We start from the raw sequence: 19,647 nt of genomic DNA, 5'->3' as shown, positions 1-19,647 counted from the left end.
AATCCCAGTATAAACCAGTCTTTAGCAGCTTTTAATCCCAGTATAAACCAGTCTGTAGCAGCTTTTAATCCCAGTATAAACCAGTCTGTAGCAGCTTTTAATCCCAGTATAAACCAGTGTGTAGCAGCGTTTAATCCCAGTATAAACCAGTCTGTAGCAGTTTTTAATCCCAGTATAAACCAGTCTGTAGCAGCTTTTAATCCCAGTATAAACCAGTGTGTAGCAGCGTTTAATCCCAGTATAAACCAGTCTGTAGCAGCTTTTAATCCCAGTATAAACCAGTCTGTAACAGCTTTTAATCCCAGTATAAACCAGTCTGTAGCAGCTTTTAATCCCAGTATAAACCAGTCTGTAGCAGCTTTTAATCCCAGTATAAACCGGTCTGTAACAGCTTTTAATCCCAGTATAAACCAGTCTGTAACAGCTTTTAATCCCAGTATAAACCAGTGTGTAGCAGCTTTTAATCCCAGTATAAACCAGTGTGTAGCAGCTTTTAATCCCAGTATAAACCAGTCTGTAACAGCTTTTAATCCCAGTATAAACCAGTCTGTAACAGCTTTTAATCCCAGTATAAACCAGTGTGTAGCAGCTTTTAATCCCAGTATAAACCAGTCTGTAACAGCTTTTAATCCCAGTATAAACCAGTCTGTAACAGATTTTAATCCCAGTATAAACCAGTCTGTAGCAGCTTTTAATCCCAGTATAAACCAGTCTGTAGCAGCTTTTAATCCCAGTATAAACCAGTCTGTAACAGCTTTTAATCCCAGTATAAACCAGTCTGTAACAGCTTTTAATCCCAGTATAAACCAGTCTGTGGCAGCTTTTAATCCCAGTATAAACCAGTCTGTAGCAGTTTTTAATCCCAGTATAAACCAGTGTGTAACAGCTTTTAATCCCAGTATAAACCAGTCTGTAGCATCTTTTTATCCCAGTATAAACCAGTCTGTAGCAGCTTTTAATCCCAGTATAAACCAGTCTGTAACAGCTTTTAATCCCAGTATAAACCAGTCTGTAACAGCTTTTAATCCCAGTATAAACCAGTCTGTAACAGCTTTTAATCCCAGTATAAACCAGTCTGTAACAGCTTTTAATCCCAGTATAAACCAGTCTGTAACAGCTTTTAATCCCAGTATAAACCAGTCTTTAGCAGCTTTTAATCCCAGTATAAACCAGTCTGTAGCAGCTTTTAATCCCAGTATAAACCAGTCTGTAGCAGCTTTTAATCCCAGTATAAACCAGTGTGTAGCAGCGTTTAATCCCAGTATAAACCAGTCTGTAGCAGTTTTTAATCCCAGTATAAACCAGTCTGTAGGAGCTTTTAATCCCAGTATAAACCAGTGTGTAGCAGCGTTTAATCCCAGTATAAACCAGTCTGTAGCAGCTTTTAATCCCAGTATAAACCAGTCTGTAACAGCTTTTAATCCCAGTATAAACCAGTCTGTAGCAGCTTTTAATCCCAGTATAAACCAGTCTGTAGCAGCTTTTAATCCCAGTATAAACCGGTCTGTAACAGCTTTTAATCCCAGTATAAACCAGTCTGTAACAGCTTTTAATCCCAGTATAAACCAGTGTGTAGCAGCTTTTAATCCCAGTATAAACCAGTGTGGAGCAGCTTTTAATCCCAGTATAAACCAGTCTGTAACAGCTTTTAATCCCAGTATAAACCAGTCTGTAACAGCTTTTAATCCCAGTATAAACCAGTGTGTAGCAGCTTTTAATCCCAGTATAAACCAGTCTGTAACAGCTTTTAATCCCAGTATAAACCAGTCTGTAACAGCTTTTAATCCCAGTATAAACCAGTCTGTAACAGCTTTTAATCCCAGTATAAACCAGTCTGTAACAGCTTTTAATCCCAGTATAAACCAGTCTGTGGCAGCTTTTAATCCCAGTATAAACCAGTCTGTAGCAGTTTTTAATCCCAGTATAAACCAGTGTGTAACAGCTTTTAATCCCAGTATAAACCAGTCAGTAGCATCTTTTTATCCCAGTATAAACCAGTCTGTAGCAGCTTTTAATCCCAGTATAAACCAGTCTGTAACAGCTTTTAATCCCAGTATAAACCAGTCTGTAACAGCTTTTAATCCCAGTATAAACCAGTCTGTAGCAGCTTTTAATCCCAGTATAAACCAGTGTGTAGCAGCGTTTAATCCCAGTATAAACCAGTCTGTAGCAGCTTTTAATCCCAGTATAAACCAGTCTGTAACAGCTTTTAATCCCAGTATAAACCAGTCTGTAGCAGCTTTTAATCCCAGTATAAACCAGTCTGTAGCAGCTTTTAATCCCAGTATAAACCGGTCTGTAACAGCTTTTAATCCCAGTATAAACCAGTCTGTAACAGCTTTTAATCCCAGTATAAACCAGTGTGTAGCAGCTTTTAATCCCAGTATAAACCAGTGTGGAGCAGCTTTTAATCCCAGTATAAACCAGTCTGTAACAGCTTTTAATCCCAGTATAAACCAGTCTGTAACAGCTTTTAATCCCAGTATAAACCAGTGTGTAGCAGCTTTTAATCCCAGTATAAACCAGTCTGTAACAGCTTTTAATCCCAGTATAAACCAGTCTGTAACAGCTTTTAATCCCAGTATAAACCAGTCTGTAACAGCTTTTAATCCCAGTATAAACCAGTCTGTAACAGCTTTTAATCCCAGTATAAACCAGTCTGTGGCAGCTTTTAATCCCAGTATAAACCAGTCTGTAGCAGTTTTTAATCCCAGTATAAACCAGTGTGTAACAGCTTTTAATCCCAGTATAAACCAGTCAGTAGCATCTTTTTATCCCAGTATAAACCAGTCTGTAGCAGCTTTTAATCCCAGTATAAACCAGTCTGTAACAGCTTTTAATCCCAGTATAAACCAGTCTGTAACAGCTTTTAATCCCAGTATAAACCAGTCTGTAACAGCTTTTAATCCCAGTATAAACCAGTCTGTAACAGCTTTTAATCCCAGTATAAACCAGTCTTTAGCAGCTTTTAATCCCAGTATAAACCAGTCTGTAGCAGCTTTTAATCCCAGTATAAACCAGTCTGTAGCAGCTTTTAATCCCAGTATAAACCAGTGTGTAGCAGCGTTTAATCCCAGTATAAACCAGTCTGTAGCAGTTTTTAATCCCAGTATAAACCAGTCTGTAGCAGCTTTTAATCCCAGTATAAACCAGTGTGTAGCAGCTTTTAATCCCAGTATAAACCAGTCTGTAGCATCTTTTTATCCCAGTATAAACCAGTCTGTAGCAGCTTTTAATCCCAGTATAAACCAGTCTGTAACAGCTTTTAATCCCAGTATAAACCAGTCTGTAACAGCTTTTAATCCCAGTATAAACCAGTCTGTAACAGCTTTTAATCCCAGTATAAGCCAGTCTGTAACAGCTTTTAATCCCAGTATAAACCAGTCTGTAGCAGCTTTTAATCCCAGTATAAACCAGTCTGTAGCAGCTTTTAATCCCAGTATAAACCAGTCTGTAGCAGCTTTTAATCCCAGTATAAACCAGTGTGTAGCAGCGTTTAATCCCAGTATAAACCAGTCTGTAGCAGTTTTTAATCCCAGTATAAACCAGTCTGTAGCAGCTTTTAATCCCAGTATAAACCAGTCTGTAGCAGCGTTTAATCCCAGTATAAACCAGTCTGTAGCAGCTTTTAATCCCAGTATAAACCAGTCTGTAACAGCTTTTAATCCCAGTATAAACCAGTCTGTAGCAGCTTTTAATCCCAGTATAAACCAGTCTGTAGCAGCTTTTAATCCCAGTATAAACCGGTCTGTAACAGCTTTTAATCCCAGTATAAACCAGTCTGTAACAGCTTTTAATCCCAGTATAAACCAGTGTGTAGCAGCTTTTAATCCCAGTATAAACCAGTGTGTAGCAGCTTTTAATCCCAGTATAAACCAGTCTGTAACAGCTTTTAATCCCAGTATAAACCAGTCTGTAACAGCTTTTAATCCCAGTATAAACCAGTGTGTAGCAGCTTTTAATCCCAGTATAAACCAGTCTGTAACAGCTTTTAATCCCAGTATAAACCAGTCTGTAACAGCTTTTAATCCCAGTATAAACCAGTGTGTAGCAGCTTTTAATCCCAGTATAAACCAGTCTGTAACAGCTTTTAATCCCTGTATAAACCAGTGTGTAGCAGCTTTTAATCCCAGTATAAACCAGTCTGTAACAGCTTTTAATCCCAGTATAAACCAGCCTGTAGCAGCTTTTAATCCCAGTATAAACCAGTCTGTAGCAGCAGTCTGTAGCAGCTTTTAATCCCAGTATAAACCAGTGTGTAGCAGCTTTTAATCCCAGTATAAACCAGTGTGTAGCAGCTTTTAATCCCAGTATAAACCAGTCTGTAACAGCTTTTAATCCCAGTATAAACCAGTGTGTAGCAGCTTTTAATCCCAGTATAAACCAGTCTGTAACAGCTTTTAATCCCAGTATAAACCAGTGTGTAGCAGCTTTTAATCCCAGTATAAACCAGTGTGTAGCAGCTTTTAATCCCAGTATAAACCAGTCTGTAGCAGCTTTTAATCCCAGTATAAACCAGTCTGTAGCAGCTTTTAATCCCAGTATAAACCAGTCTGTAACAGCTTTTAATCCCAGTATAAACCAGTCTGTAGCAGCTTTTAATCCCAGTATAAACCAGTCTGTAGCAGCTTTTAATCCCAGTATAAACCAGTCTGTAACAGTTTTTAATCCCAGTATAAACCAGTCTGTAACAGCTTTTAATCCCAGTATAAACCAGTGTGTAGCAGCTTTTAATCCCAGTATAAACCAGTCTGTAGCAGTTTTTAATCCTAGTATAAACCAGTGTGTAGCAGCTTTTAATCCCAGTATAAACCAGTGTGTAACAGCTTTTAATCCCAGTATAAACCAGTGTGTAGCAGCTTTTAATCCCAGTATAAACCAGTGTGTAGCAGCTTTTAATCCCAGTATAAACCAGTGTGTAACAGCTTTTAATCCCAGTATAAACCAGTGTGTAGCAGCTTTTAATCCCAGTATAAACCAGTGTGTAGCAGCTTTTAATCCCAGTATAAACCAGTGTGTAACAGCTTTTAATCCCAGTATAAACCAGTGTGTAGCAGTTGTCAGATTATGAGGTAAAATGATGTAAAATGAATGTATGAATAGATTTAGCAGCATAAAGGTCGACCAGAAGAAGAAAGCAGAATTTATTACTAACAGAACTTTGTAGAAATAACACACAGACCAACAGTGACCAAACCTTTTCTCATCTCATCGTTCTCTCAAGTCTTGGCTTTCAGGAGAAAAAATATTGTTATTGAAACAAACACACAACAGAAACTATTTCCATGTTTCCACTTTTTCCACATTTCCAGTTATTCCTGCTACTATTTACCTGCTATCCTCACTAAACCAACTCCAGCTCAGCTGCTTTGTGGCGCCACCGTGCATCAGAAACGTCTTCTTGGCTTTATTCCAGCCATAGAGGAGCATTATTTTTCTTCTTTTCACACACACATAGAACTTTCTGCTCACTGGTTGATCTTTGGCTGCTCCTGATTGGACGTTACCGTCAATCTAAGCTCTCTGATTGGTGGAAAGTCTGACAGGAAGTGGCTTCATCATCATGTCCAGGTCTAAATAGAGGTCTCTTAGCAACATAGTAGTGATGGTGATGTTTTTATGATGAAATGTGATAAATAATGCTGTTATCATGGATCATTGTGGATTTACCAGATAGAGTCTCTGAATAAAACTACATTTAGTGGCTGGATTGTAAACCTCCTGGACGGATAGAAATGCTGGAAAACTTCCGTAGATCAGCTAAAGCAGGGTCGAGGTCTGGTCCTCGAGAGTAAAGCTTCTTGGAAATACAGTTGATATAGTTTAATAAATCAGTTAATTTCCCTGCTGTGTTAGTAAAGGAAAATGCATTTGTGGGATGTGCAGCAGAATTCTGAACCAGCTGGAGAAGATGGAGGGACTTTTCAGGGAGGCTGAAGAGGAGAGGATTACAACAAGGTGACGAGTCTGTTGACAGATGGATGGAGGCAGTTGGGGAGTAAGGGAGGGGCGGAGTCACTTCCTGTTTTGTAGATGGAATAAACCAGACCAGGTAGTGTTATATCTATTTTGCATTTCTATGTTTTGTTTCTGTTTGTGCATGTTGTTCTTATGCCGGAGCAAAGACAAATCTTATTTTAGAGAATGAAATGGAGAATAAAGTAGTCCAAGTCTGTGAAGGGGCCCCAGGACAGAACCCTGGGGTACACCTGTAGTGACTGGGAGGGGGCTGGATCTGAAAGATTTTAGTTTGAATGATTATCGAGACGATATTCTACAGCCAGTGGTAATCCCACATGTCCACAGTCTGGGACCAAAGTCTATCCTCGAGGATGACAACGCCAGCCCCCAAAGAAGAAGCAGCTTCATGGTCGTACTGGTCGTACAGCAGAGAATCAGCCGGTCAAGTGTCCACGCACAAAAACATATTTATATAAAAACTATAAATGTATAAACTAACACTAAAAAAAGAGAAAAAATACACACAGCTGTGTTGTTATGTACATCGTATACCAAAAGTGGGGAGAGTATTTACAACATACAGAACAGGGTTGATCAGAGACTTTCTCCTGAATTCGAGAGTGAAAAGTTTTTGGTAATAAAATCATGACAGGAAGTGTCTTTTTTTTTTTTCATGTCTTCTGTGATACATGATCATGGCAGCCTATCGGATGTCATGATGACAGCGGTGCATTTTAATATTTTAATGGTTGAATGCAGATTCTTGAACACTGTTCTATTTAAATCATTTATATTAAATATTGTCTAATTATTTTATTTTTTTATACTGATTTTCATATTGTTTTTATTGCATTTACTCACCAATATATTTTATCATTTTAAGTCATTTCATTATCCAATAATTCATATTTCAAACTGCCCTTGCAATAAAGATGATAATGTGCTCCGTACAATCGTACGGTTTCCTTTAAGGGTATAAATAACTAAAATAAAGTGGCTGTATTGATGAATAAGTAGCAGTAACGCCTGCTCTCGTACTGAAAGGGAAAATGTTGGTATCGACCATCTCTGACTGGCATTGGCCAAGAAGATGGAGCTATTTGTGTTTTTCCCTGTGAGCAACCCACATCATCACCTCTGCTGCTCATCCCACACATGCATTTTCCTCACGAATGTGGCTCCATTAAAAGAAAAATAAACTGCTTTTTTTAACGGTATAAGATTTATTACCAAGAAGCTTTTTACGTTCATTTACTGTGTTTTTGTGCTTAGTTTAAATCCATAAACCAACTGCAGCTGTAGGAGGGCTTTAATAATGAAACGTGTTCCCAACTTATACTAAAACTATTACAAGATTTTTAAAACAGTTCTGCATGGTGTGGAGCTGGATTTCAGGCTGTTTTATGGCTGTTTTTACCTGGAAGAAGTGGCGACAAAATCTCCATCCTGCAGCCGGAGCTTGCAGAACAAAACTCCGTTGACAAAAGGCACAGCGGTCAGTTCCTCCAGCGTCAGATGGGTCTGAAACTTGAATTTCTTCTTTTTCACGAAGAAGGCCATCATTTAACTACCCTCGCTCGCATAAAACTATGCTAACAAAAGGTTTGGAAATGCTGTTAAGCCCAGACGAAGATAAAATTGTGCCTTTACTGCTGTCGACGTTTCAGTGCGCGTGATTCAGCACCGAAATCTGAAACAAACAAAATAGTTCGGTTAATAACACACACAAAAGTGAAGAAAATGTTCATATAGGCAACTAAAAAGTCAAAGAGACTCGCCTGGAGACATTTCGGGGTTTCTGGGTCTCACCAGAAGCTGGCCAACGACTTGAAGTGGCAAAAAGAAGATTCACTCTCTTTTTTCTTTGCAGTACCGAGAGGAGGAACTTTAGCATCATAAAGCTAACTACTCTATCTACCGCGCAACTTCCGGTTAGGGTCTGTCAAAATAAACGCTAACATCAGCGCACAACTAAGAAAACGAGATATTATAAAGAAAAAGAAAACACAAAAAAGTCACCCTCCTCTCTTTACATATTACAAGGAAAACAAGAAGTGTGGCTGCTTGGAAGAAAAACATAAAGACAGGAGAAGTTGCTTCTGTTTAATGTAAGCATGGGAGAGGTTTGAGGGGTGGCCTTGTGGGGCAGTTGTCACCCCTACAATCTGTGTGGGTCCCCAAGGTGCCACCTCAAAAATACACCATTAAAATCCAACAAATCTGATCTTTGCCTGAATAAATTTCTAATAAGTGTAAGTGAATGCAGCACGTAATTTGCTTCTGTAGAACAGAAAAGCTTGTTTTATCATTTCTCGAGTACCTGAACATCATCAACTAAATTGTGTTTCCCTAAAACAAACAAAGGTGCAGTGCAAATAGTAAAATATAATAAAATAGTCATGTTCTACATCAGTCCTGCCATGTTTGTGATAATAATGCAGCATTCATACAGCATCATTTCACCAGCTGCCCATGTAGGTGATAATATTTGTCTGTCCAGACTGTTTATGTTCCATCAACAAAAGTCATAAAAACACCAGATTTGATGACTGTGCAAAGTTAAAGAGGAAATAATAATGAACCGGGAAAACAGCTAATTTGGCTCAAAGCAACTTTTTTATATAATTTGGTACAATAAGTATAGCTGTTTGTGCAGCAGTGATTTTTGTCAGACAATGCAGGATTATTTTAAGTGAGCAATTGAAAAATAACAGTTTTCTATTGCAAATGTTGTTTTATTTGTTATTATATTATCAGTTTTTACATATACCACCATTTCTCCCAGTCAGCTCCCCTACCCACCCCCTCTATCAAACATTTTCTAGGCCTTCCTCTGGTTGATGTGTGATACCTGAAAATTTAACTAATAGCAGAAACATGTAAGATTGGAAATGATGTTTAATATAATTTTCCGGCAGCAGCAAAAATAGTCATCATTAGCTTATATATCTATAATTTAAATAATAATCCAATCCATTATCCATTATTAGAATTTGGAAGCAGGAAAAAGAACTTATCTGTGAAAATGTGTTTTTCCTCAAACAGAAAAAGAGACAAACACCCTGTGACTGACACACTTCCGGTCTCTGACTGACTCATCCTCAGTAACTTGACTGCGTCCTCTGGACCTTCAGGCTTGTAAAGCTGCAGCTTCGGTGGGAAACAGCGCCTCCTTGTGGCCAAAATTTCTACTTTGACGTTCATGACTTCAAAAACGACCTCATATGATATGAAAAGAAGTATTTTGTTGACACATTGAAGCAAACAAAATCATTTTATCTAGAGAAATGGATCACCAAGTGATGACTGAAATGTTTGATTGGTTAAACATCAGCAGGAAGTTAAATCCAGATTTTATTGGCCAAACTTTCCAGAAATTCTTCATTTTGACAACTTAGATTTAAATGTTCAGTAATGAATATATCTATATTTTATAAAAACAAGAAAAGCAGTCTTTTGTTCGTCTCTCTTTCATTCTTCTGAAATCTCCAGATCCATCTTGTGACCCCTTAAATCAGCCCCCAGTGTTTACTGGTATTTCACTGAAGACACATTTGTACTTTTGCTTATGTAATATTAACAAATAACCACACTTACTGACTTACAGCCTTTTCTAAGGTTTTACGTTTTAGAACAACATTTGAAAAATTAAATCTGATCCTTACCCGATCTTAAACTGAGGGAAATGCAACCTTTAGATGAGGAACAACTCACAACAAATGCCATTGTGTCACTATTAACTGAGCAAACACTGAGCTTAAATAACTTTACTAGAACCACCTTCTCAGTTTCTGTGGGATGTTATCAGTCTTTCAAAGTGTTGTAGAGGAGTTCTTGGCTCAATCTTTTATATGTTTACAGGCATTTATTTACGTTGCCAATCTTACGATGAGTGAACATCCCAGCAATGTTCAGAGAAACTGAACCCAAAAAAACCCAAGAGCCACATTTCAGACCCTCCAGGCCTCAGTTAGCAGCTTAAATGTTAAAGCTCATGACAGTCCAGTTAGAAAAAGACTGAACCAGCAAGGCTTGTTTGGAAGGGTTGCAAAGCAGGTGTCAGCTGATCTTTCTACGCTGGAGAGGAAAGTAGGCCTCTGAGCCACCCGTCACCGAGCTGCTGACTCAGAAACCAGATCTCTGATCCTGTTGCAGCTTCGGTCTATCGGACCTCTTTGGGTCAGAGTTTCTTCTGGTTTCTTTTGATGGTGAAGGAGACTAAACCCACTAACTTGACTTTTCTTTACAGTTTCTCTGCAGGACACATCTACACTTTAAATGTCTGAAAATGAATACATGATTGTTTATATAAGTGTTGTTTCACATTTCACCAGCAGGGGGCAGCAGAATCCTGGACAAAACCTCATCCAGCAGTAAGTATGTGTTCATTATTATCGATAAGAAAAACAAAAAGAAAAACAAAAGCACCAAGAGTAAGAAAACTGTACCAGATGTTTCAGAAAATACAGCTTTATTTTGGTTTCATTGTAAGAACCTTTGTTGATTAAAGTAAATTAGAAATAAAACCAAAACAATATTTGGTCAAAGTATGAACTCAGTTTCTTCTCTGATGTGATACTCCAGGATTTTTAAGATGTTTGTGTTTGTTTTCTTGTTGTTTGTTTGTTTTTCTTTGCTTTTTGTTGTTGTTTTTTTTTTGTTTGTTTGTATTTTGTTGTATTTATATCTGGCTGCATTTAGTCAAAGCTTTTCAGGCATGACTGAGTCTTGTTTTAAGTCTCTAACAATGATTTCATAATGTGATTCTTAAATAAATAAATAAATAGTTCTATCTTTACTATTTGCCTTTATGAACACAAAAGAACTCAGAGTCTTTTCTACTTTTTATGTTTAAAATTAAACATTTTATTTAAGATTTTATACAAACTTACATTTTCTGTCAAATTTCAGTTTTTTTGTTTCCTTCTGGCTTTTTTTGCATTTGGTTTAGTATCAAAATAAAACCTGAAAACATAAAAACTGGTTAAAAACGGACTGTTTTCTGGGTTTGTTTATCTGGGGTTACTTACGGGGCACAGAGCGTTTCCTCTGTGGGACAACATGGTTGTAGATGTTGGGATGTACCAGGTGAACGTTTGCAAATAAGACACTGCATCCGCCCAAAAACCCGAACAAAGGAGCGTGACTCAGCTGTGAAGCCTTTTTTCCTGGGAAGACAACAACAACCCTGTTACTAGTTATTACTCCATGTTCCAGGGAACGATGACGCAACGCCCCAACCTCACCTGTCACCTGCTTTCAGGCTGTTAGACAGGATGTGTTTGTCTCCTAACAGTCCTGTTGAACCTCAGCGGTGTGACGCATCTAGAAGCAACAACATGTTTGTGCTGCTCACACCAAACTTTAACCGAGGTGGTGATGAGCTTCAGAATTTACAGAATGGTGAAGGTTCAAACTTCCAGGCTCCATTAAAACCGTTTTTATGACGTCGCTGCTGAGACTTCAGTCTTATTTCTGGTTCTGATGGTACAGATGCAGCTGAAGGAGGAGCAGCTCCAACAGTTTGATATGTCGCTTATTAACATGGTGGAGCCTCTCCAGGGTCTCCCAAGAAAAACACACACCTAGGACCCTAGGGACAGCCTTGTCAGTGTAAATAAACTGCAGCTACAACTTTATTTATAACACACTTTAAAAACAACAAAGTTAACCAAGGTGCAAGAATAACATTAACATAAAAAAAAAAAAGAAAAACATGTGAAAATGAATGGAAATACATTTATCTTGATGCATTATTCATTTTGAGCTGTACAGGTTTACATAAAAAAACAATCAGGACCTTTGGACCCAAATGGTGCCTGCAGAAAAAGTCAAATAAATAAATAAATATATATAATGTTTTCCATTTTATAAGCGTTAATCATAAGTTTTGATTCATTCTTTAGATTTTTAAAAACATTTTCTGTCTGTTTTTTCACAATGAAACTCCTATAAAAACAAGACAATGACATGATATAAAATAGCTCACAATTATTGAATTTTAGAGGAATGTTTGGGGTGAGGTTAATAGAGCTCTGTATATGTACATAAATTTGAACTTAGGGGTGGCCAACTAACCCTTTCCCTGCTTCAACACACCTGACTTACTAAGGCATCATTGTGCAGGTCCTTATAGGCTGTTGGATCCGTTTAATTTGAGTCAGGTGTGTTGGAGCAGCGAAACTTGGAAAACCTGCAGGACTGTGGCTCTCGAGGACGGATGTTGGCCACCCCCGTTCTAACTACACTGTTTTTGCATAATTTAATTTAATTTCATTTAATTTCATTTAATTTCATTTAATTTCATTTAATTTCATTTAATTTCATTTAATTTCATTTAATTTTTTAGCAGTACAGGTTTATATCAACCAGGGAGCCTGGATCCCAAAAGTTCAACACAGGCAAGAATATTGACAATTAAAATTAAAATGTGACTTAAAAAACCCAGTCGGGTCTATGAGACTCCACCTCTGCCATTGACACTGATGTCCTCCACATCGTCACAGCTCTCTTTAACATCCTGGAAGACCTTTCTCATCTTTGGTAGAATCAGGTCTCAGTTTCACTCACCTGAACACCGAACACTGTCTTCCTGTCCACCAGAGAGGAGCTGGTCTCCAGGGAACACGGCAGTGTTGATATATGGCTTCCTCCTTGCATAATCCAGTCTCAGGTTTTATAGGGTGCGTTCAGCACATTGGGTCGTCTTGTGTGTGACATGTGACATACACATAAATATACCTTGCCCTACATTTCTGGATGCAACAGTGGACTTAAAATTAGTGAAAATGGTTTTCAGGGTCCTGCTGAGCCCACATGGCTGCATTGATCATAGTGGCATGAAAGTTTCTCCTGTAGTCCAGTCACAGGGCTGATGTACCAACCACCCAACTGTGCTTTCTGTCCTTGGCTTTAACACTGTCAGACCCCCTGAATCTTTTCACCATGTCCTGCTCCGTATATGCTGAAAGTCAGGGCTGTAAATGAACCCCTGTTAACTCATGACGCAGGTCAGGAATGAAACAAATCACTACATTTCCAATTAACACTTTCCTATAGTGTGTGATCCATCTGTTGGCCGTGTGATGCTGTGTGCACGCTGCTGCCTGAGCAAAGTGCAGCTAAATGAGGAGCAAAATTTACAGAAGCAAGTGCAGAAGGAACGATGAAAATGTGGCGGCAGAAAGAAGTAAGCTGGTCACAAGAAAAGAAAGGAGGTAGAAGGATGTCAACAACGAAATAGAAGGTAAGATAATTTAAACATTTAAGTACTGTAAAAAAAATCTGCCACATTATAGTTTAAAGTTGATCATTTAAAATGATTTCAGGGCAAATTTTACTTTGTTCTTTGTAGAAAAAGAAAATATTGACAGAATGTTGTTGTTTATTTAAATAAAATATACATAATTATTCTAGATTTTTTTAAAGAATGCAATTTAAAGTAATTGGCTAAGAACTGAAAACTTAATTCCGTGCACAGCTAAATGTTTAAAGTTTTTTGGTAGTTTTTAATTGAATTAATTAATTTTCATCATTTATTTTTATTAGAACCTGTTTTTTAATTGACTTAGTTTGGCACAAAGTGGTGAGCCATGAACCACCCTTCCATTAAAAGACTACATGGGTGAGTGACTCTTTTATACTTAATCATGGCACCCTCACCTGTGGCCAGTTAGTCTACTGATTGAAGAACCTTCTAGAATGATGTTATTGGTGTATTCTGTCAACATTTGTTTTGTTTTTGTTTTTGTTTTTGTTTTTGTTTTTGTTTTTGTTTTTGTTTTTGTTTTGTTTGTTTGTTTCTTTGTTTGTTTTTATTCCAACTTCTTTTTAGTTTGCTGCTGTATCGGCTTCTATATTTATTTATCTATTTAGCCTTAAGAGAGTTTGTCAAATAGACTGTCAACATATTTCGAGCAGATTGTCATCAAGAAGTTTTATAAACGTCATCAACTTTATGATCTTTTGTGGAGAAATCATAGAAAATTCTTCACTGTTCTGTTGCATAACCTGAATGGTGAAAAAGAACAAGAGAAGGTCAAGAAAAAGCTGGTGGCGCACCTTTCTATGACTCCAGCTGCTGATGTTTAGAAGAAGTTAAAGGTCTCTGGAATCCAAAACCTTGAGAAGCATAGCTGCAGAGGACAGCTTGACCATTCAGTAATTCTACGAAAGTTGGCACAGTGAAAGATCAGAGGCTCATAACACGACCTGTATGAGTGTTTCTTGGCTCGAGGAGGATTGATTTATTGTGGAGTAGAGATAAAAGTACTGTATTATGCAATGCAAATATCTAAATGCTAAAGATAAACTTATTAATCCACAGTCTTAATCTTTGTACACTCCTCTGGTTTATTACCCTTTTGGTGACCTTCGTGGACAAAAATGTCCACACATGAATACTGCCATAAAATTATCATACATCTGTATATTTTTCTGCTAAAAAATAACTTAAATTATTACAGACCTGCTCAAAACTACCAAACATTCAATATTTTTAAGATTTAATTGCCAGTTTGATCACCTGAAGTTTTGCTTCTTTTTTTTTTTTTAAAACAAAAATGTATTTTTTTTTCATGTGATAAATATTAGAGGATGTGTCTGTGGTGGTGGGATTAGCAGCATTATTAATCCGGTTGTATTTGTATTTTATTTGTCATGTCAGTTATCCTCTCTGGTGACCTTTGTGGCAAAAATGTACATGCACAAAAAACTGCTATAAAATCATCATACATGAACATTTCTTTCTCCTTTTTTATAAATCACTTTACAGCTTCTGACCTGCTTATAACGACCAAATATTCAAGAATTTTAATGAATTTTAAGCCTTTGAATGCCAGTTTCATTATTTAAATTATTGATTATTTAAAAAAAACTAAACATCAATAATTTTCCAAATAAATATCAGGGCTTCTTGGATTTGTCAAAACTTAGCTGCAAAATTGATTTGATTGCATTTTTATTTTTTATGTAGGTTCAAATACTCCGTCTGGGAACCTGCTTGCCCAAAAATGCTCCACTGACTTTCATTAAAATGACTTTTTTGTCTCTGTTGCATTTCATTACAGTTTAAAATACTTTATTTTTTTCATATCACCATTTCATTGGAGAGAAAAGTAGAAATATTTGACATTTTTACTGGGATTCAACTGGTTTCCCATTGAAGGCAGAGGTGGGAAATTCTGGTATTTTTGGTATGATCATAGTTGCTGATTAAATGTTTATTATAAACTTATTTAACACTTACGTATACACAACAAAACATCTTAATTTTTTTGTGAGTGGACGTTTTTGGTCACAGGGTCACCAGAGGGAAGAAAAAGCATCAACAGAGTATAAAAACTGTGAGAGAAGGGCACTGGATTTAGAAAATATGACTAAGAAGAAGGCTTCATGCCATCACACAGTCAAAAATGATCACCAAATTAAAATGAAATGAAAGAAAAGTCAAGAAAATTGTACAAAAATGCTGGAGAAGGTCATAAGGTGTTAAAGTCTTTCCTTTCCAGACAGTTAGTTCAGGATTGAAAACAGCATGAGGATTAAAAATCCCTGCTGCTGCAAGACAGCTATAAATATAAGAGATGTCCACATACTCCAGGCTGACACTCAACGCTGATGCAGGATGAAATCAAATATAGTTCACACACCGGAGGAGGCCGTCTGCAAGCGTATACTAATGCTAAAAGCTCCTTCTGTGACATGCAAAGGATTGTGTTTGTTCGTGTGTGTGTGTGTGTGTGTGTGTTATAAACTCGGATAAGGTCAGCTGACCGACTCTCCTCTTGGCCTCTGTGGTGGATCTTGGCACATCCTCAGCATGACTTTGGTTCTTGGCATCATCCTTGAGACGGTTTATTTCCAACAGGCCTCATCAGCCAAGCTTATTGGCCTCCGAGGTTGTAATGAGGAGCAGGAACACGACAACAACAACACCTGAGAAAACATGAACTCTGTAGAGTTTTCTGTGATGTCAGCCTGCTTTCTACCTGCACTAAACCCTCCTAAGTAAAAATATAAACATATTCACAACATTAACTGTTCTCTGTTTGCAGTGAAATCTAACGTCATGGATTAGTACTGAAGCAACATGTGGGCAAATATTAATGTCGCAGCTCGAGTTGGAGCCTGTTTATGTTCCTTCAGTGTTTGGGGTCAAGTCTTTGTTCAACACACATCTAAGGGATCGTCAGACGATGGTCGGGGAGAAAAGGGAAAAGAACAAAGAACAGCTGCACATATAATTATTATTTTTTGTTGTATTTTGTGATCAAGATTTGATCTTTGACTGACATATAAAACAAGTTTCTAGAACTTTGTTTCACCTACGAAATATTGCTAAAATAAGGGACATTGCTAATTTTGAGTTGTGAGTTCTGGGGAGGATTCCTCCCTCCATCGAACCTGTTACCACTGCAGGTCCTGTATCATGTGGCATAGCTCAGCCTTTTCTCCCGGTTTCCCTCCTTATGGACGGCTTCCTGAGAAATCCTGTTCAGAGACTCTGAGCTAATAAGTTCAGTTCTTCAAAAAGACCAGTATTTCCATGAACGGAGAAAAGTCCTTAGAAAAGAGTTTAGCTGCCTTGTGATATGTTCAGAGAATATAAACCTAGCAGAGCTCTTCGATCCAAGACTCAGGTCCCCTAGTCCAGACCAGAGTCCAGACCAGAGTCCAGACCAGGGTCCAGACCAGAGTCCAGACCAGGGTCCAGACCAGAGCCCTGACCCTAGTCTAGACCAGAGTCCAGATCAGGGTCCAGACCAGAGTCCAGACCAGAGTCCAGACCAGAGCCCTGACCCTAGTCTAGACCAGAGTCCAGATCAGGGTCCAGACCAGAGTCTAGACCAGAGTCCAGACCAGGGTCCAGACCAGAGTCCAGACCAGGGTCCAGACCAGAGCCCTGACCCTAGTCTAGACCAGAGTCCAGATCAGGGTCCAGACCAGAGTCCAGACCAGAGTCCAGACCAGAGCCCTGACCCTAGTCTAGACCAGAGTCCAGATCAGGGTCCAGACCAGAGTCTAGACCAGAGTCCAGATCAGGGTCCAGACCAGAGTCCAGACCAGAGTCCAGACCAGAGCCCTGACCCTAGTCTAGACCAGAGTCCAGATCAGGGTCCAGACCAGAGTCCAGACCAGAGCCCTGACCCTAGTCTAGACCAGAGTCCAGATCAGGGTCCAGACCAGAGTCCAGACCAGAGTCCAGACCAGAGCCCTGACCCTAGTCTAGACCAGAGTCCAGATCAGGGTCCAGACCAGAGTCTAGACCAGAGTCCAGATCAGGGTCCAGACCAGAGTCCAGACCAGAGTCCAGTCCAGAGCCCTGACCCTAGTCTAGACCAGAGTCCAGATCAGGGTCCAGACCAGAGTCCTGACCAGAGTCCAGACCAGAGCCCTGACCCTAGTCTAGACCAGAGTCCAGATCAGGGTCCAGACCAGAGTCCAGACCAGAGTCCAGACCAGAGCCCTGACCCTAGTCTAGACCAGAGTCCAGATCAGGGTCCAGACCAGAGTCCTGACCAGAGTCCAGACCAGAGCCCTGACCCTAGTCTAGACCAGAGTCCAGATCAGGGTCCAGACCAGAGTCCAGACCAGAGTCCAGACCAGGGTCCAGACCAGAGTCCTGACCAGAGTCCAGACCAGAGTCCAGACCAGAGTCCTGACCCTAGTCCAGACCAGAGTCCTGACCAGAGTCCTGACCAGGGTCCTAACCAGAGTCCTGACCAGAGTCCAGACCAGAGTCTTGACCAGGGTCCAGACCAGAGTCCAGACCAGAGTCCAGACCAGGGTCCTAACCAGAGTCCTGACCAGAGTCCAGACCAGAGTCTTGACCAGGGTCCAGACCAGAGTCCAGACCAGGGTCCAGACCAGAGTCCTGACCAGAGTCCTGACCCTAGTCCAGACCAGAGTCCAGACCAGGGTCCATACCAGAGTCCAGACCAGGGCCCAGACCAGAGTCCAGAGTGTGTGTAGCATCATAAGTAGGAATGTCTGTACAGATGTACTCTATAACAATATGCATATCATACATGTTTTAATGTACTCGTCAATAAATACAAAGAATAATACAGTAAAAATGTTCTGCTTCTCTTCTTATCTGAAGATGCCTGTTTCATTTTAACCGAACACAATAAATAATTTACAGTACTTCAATCAGCCCTCATCTGTTTAATAAATGTCGGGAAAAGGTCTTCCAGCTTTCTGAAGGTCTTTCTAAGTTTTTCTTGGGAACTTGGTTAATTTTTCACTCATTTCCAGTCCAGTCCTTCTTCCTAACTGTTTTCAGAGAAAGGTGTTTTTTGTTTGTTTGTTTAAACTACTTAACTCTGACCCATGATTCATTCCAGCATAAAAAAGGCTCCTCAAGGGACAAACCAGTGTTGTGTCGATACAAAACAGACAACAATAGTCTGTTAAGGCTCTTTGTTATTAGCAGACCGTCTCAAACACATCGTTTGTTCCCTTTTCTTTAGTTCCACCGATAAAAACCAACAGAAATAACAGTTTGACATGAAACAGGATTTTAGCAGCAGTGTGGTTCCCAAAGAGCTGTCGGCTGAAAATGTGGCGAAGCTCAGCAACATTTAACGAAACTGGACACGTGGAGGACAAAAGAAGAAGAATCAGTCATATGCAAAATCCCTCAGATGAGCTGAGCTACACATAACAAATTCTCTACATAACACACATTAATAATTGCTGTTTATGTATTTGGTTGTTTGTTCTTTCTTCTCTTTTTTTTTTTCTTTTTTCTTCCTGTTCCTGCTCACAACATTAATGTATTTTGTTTTCATCTATGTGTTGTAAATAAATGTTTAAAAAAGGAAAGAAAGAAGAACGGCTTCACATTTCCATGGAGACCATTTCTAATGAGTCTTCCACCAACAGTACATGGCTCAGCTGAAGGTCCAGATGCATCTCTCAGGTCCTGTTTCAGGTCTTTGCTAGATTTGTTCCTATTTCTTCAGGACATCTCTTTCAGAAGGATACACACACACACACACCATACTGAGATATGCCAGGCTGTAGCTAACAGCTCTTTGGGAATGACTTTGTTGCTGCTAATGTCCTATCTTCAGTCAAACTACTATCTTTTGCAAAGTAGAAGAACATAGCATTAAAACGCATTAACAAACGAAGACAGACCTAGTAGATGATGGTTTCTGTAAACTTTAACAATGACAAACAGACATTGTACAACTTGTGTTTATTTAACCCAGATTTAACCAGACTAGAATGGAAGTATTGGGTTTTGTAAATTGACTTGGTCAAAGGTCCCAGAAGGTTTATAATATAAGACTTAATTATTAGTTATTGTCTGCAACAATAACAGAGATGTCTTTATTTTATGCTTGGAATAATTCGTTTTATCTGTTTAATTATTCATTTACTTATAGCCTGCTCAGAAATCTCCCTTTCACTGGCTGCCACCGTTTAAAAGATAAAACACACGTCATTGGTCCAATCTTTCGCGTGCCAGAAAAGAGACGAGGATTAGGATTGGTCAACATTTCCCCATGTCTTTACGCAAGTTGCCGAGCCCATCAATGGGCGGCTTCTGTGATTCGTCAGTAGTAAAATGTCGTCACTACTACTAATCCAATAGCTAATACGCAGAGCGATTCGTGGAAGAGGCGTGGCCTCAAATACATTCTTTAGAAGCCGGGCGCTTCCTTACCGGCATTT

The 19,647-nt window shown here is 39.0% G+C and overlaps 1 protein-coding gene across 8 annotated transcripts in view; it reads right to left on the bottom strand.

The window, feature by feature from the left end:
* The window catches only part of fam102aa (family with sequence similarity 102 member Aa), a 48,915-nt gene extending 41,267 nt beyond the window's left edge, over nucleotides 1-7,648 (bottom strand). For all 8 annotated transcript variants that reach the window (XM_041998929.1, XM_041998923.1, XM_041998925.1 and 5 more), the window contains exon 1: nucleotides 7,379-7,648. In XM_041998929.1, coding sequence (XP_041854863.1) covers nucleotides 7,379-7,524 — 146 coding nt within the window. In that variant the 5' untranslated portion in view covers nucleotides 7,525-7,648. The remainder of the gene's footprint in view (nucleotides 1-7,378) is intronic.
* Nucleotides 7,649-19,647: the final 11,999 nt, after the last annotated feature.

The sequence above is a fragment of the Melanotaenia boesemani genome, chromosome 11 (assembly GCF_017639745.1).
Source record: "Melanotaenia boesemani isolate fMelBoe1 chromosome 11, fMelBoe1.pri, whole genome shotgun sequence".
NCBI lineage: Eukaryota > Metazoa > Chordata > Actinopteri > Atheriniformes > Melanotaeniidae > Melanotaenia > Melanotaenia boesemani.
Note: the sequence above shows the minus strand (reverse complement) of the source record. Positions and strands in the feature narration are given on the sequence as shown.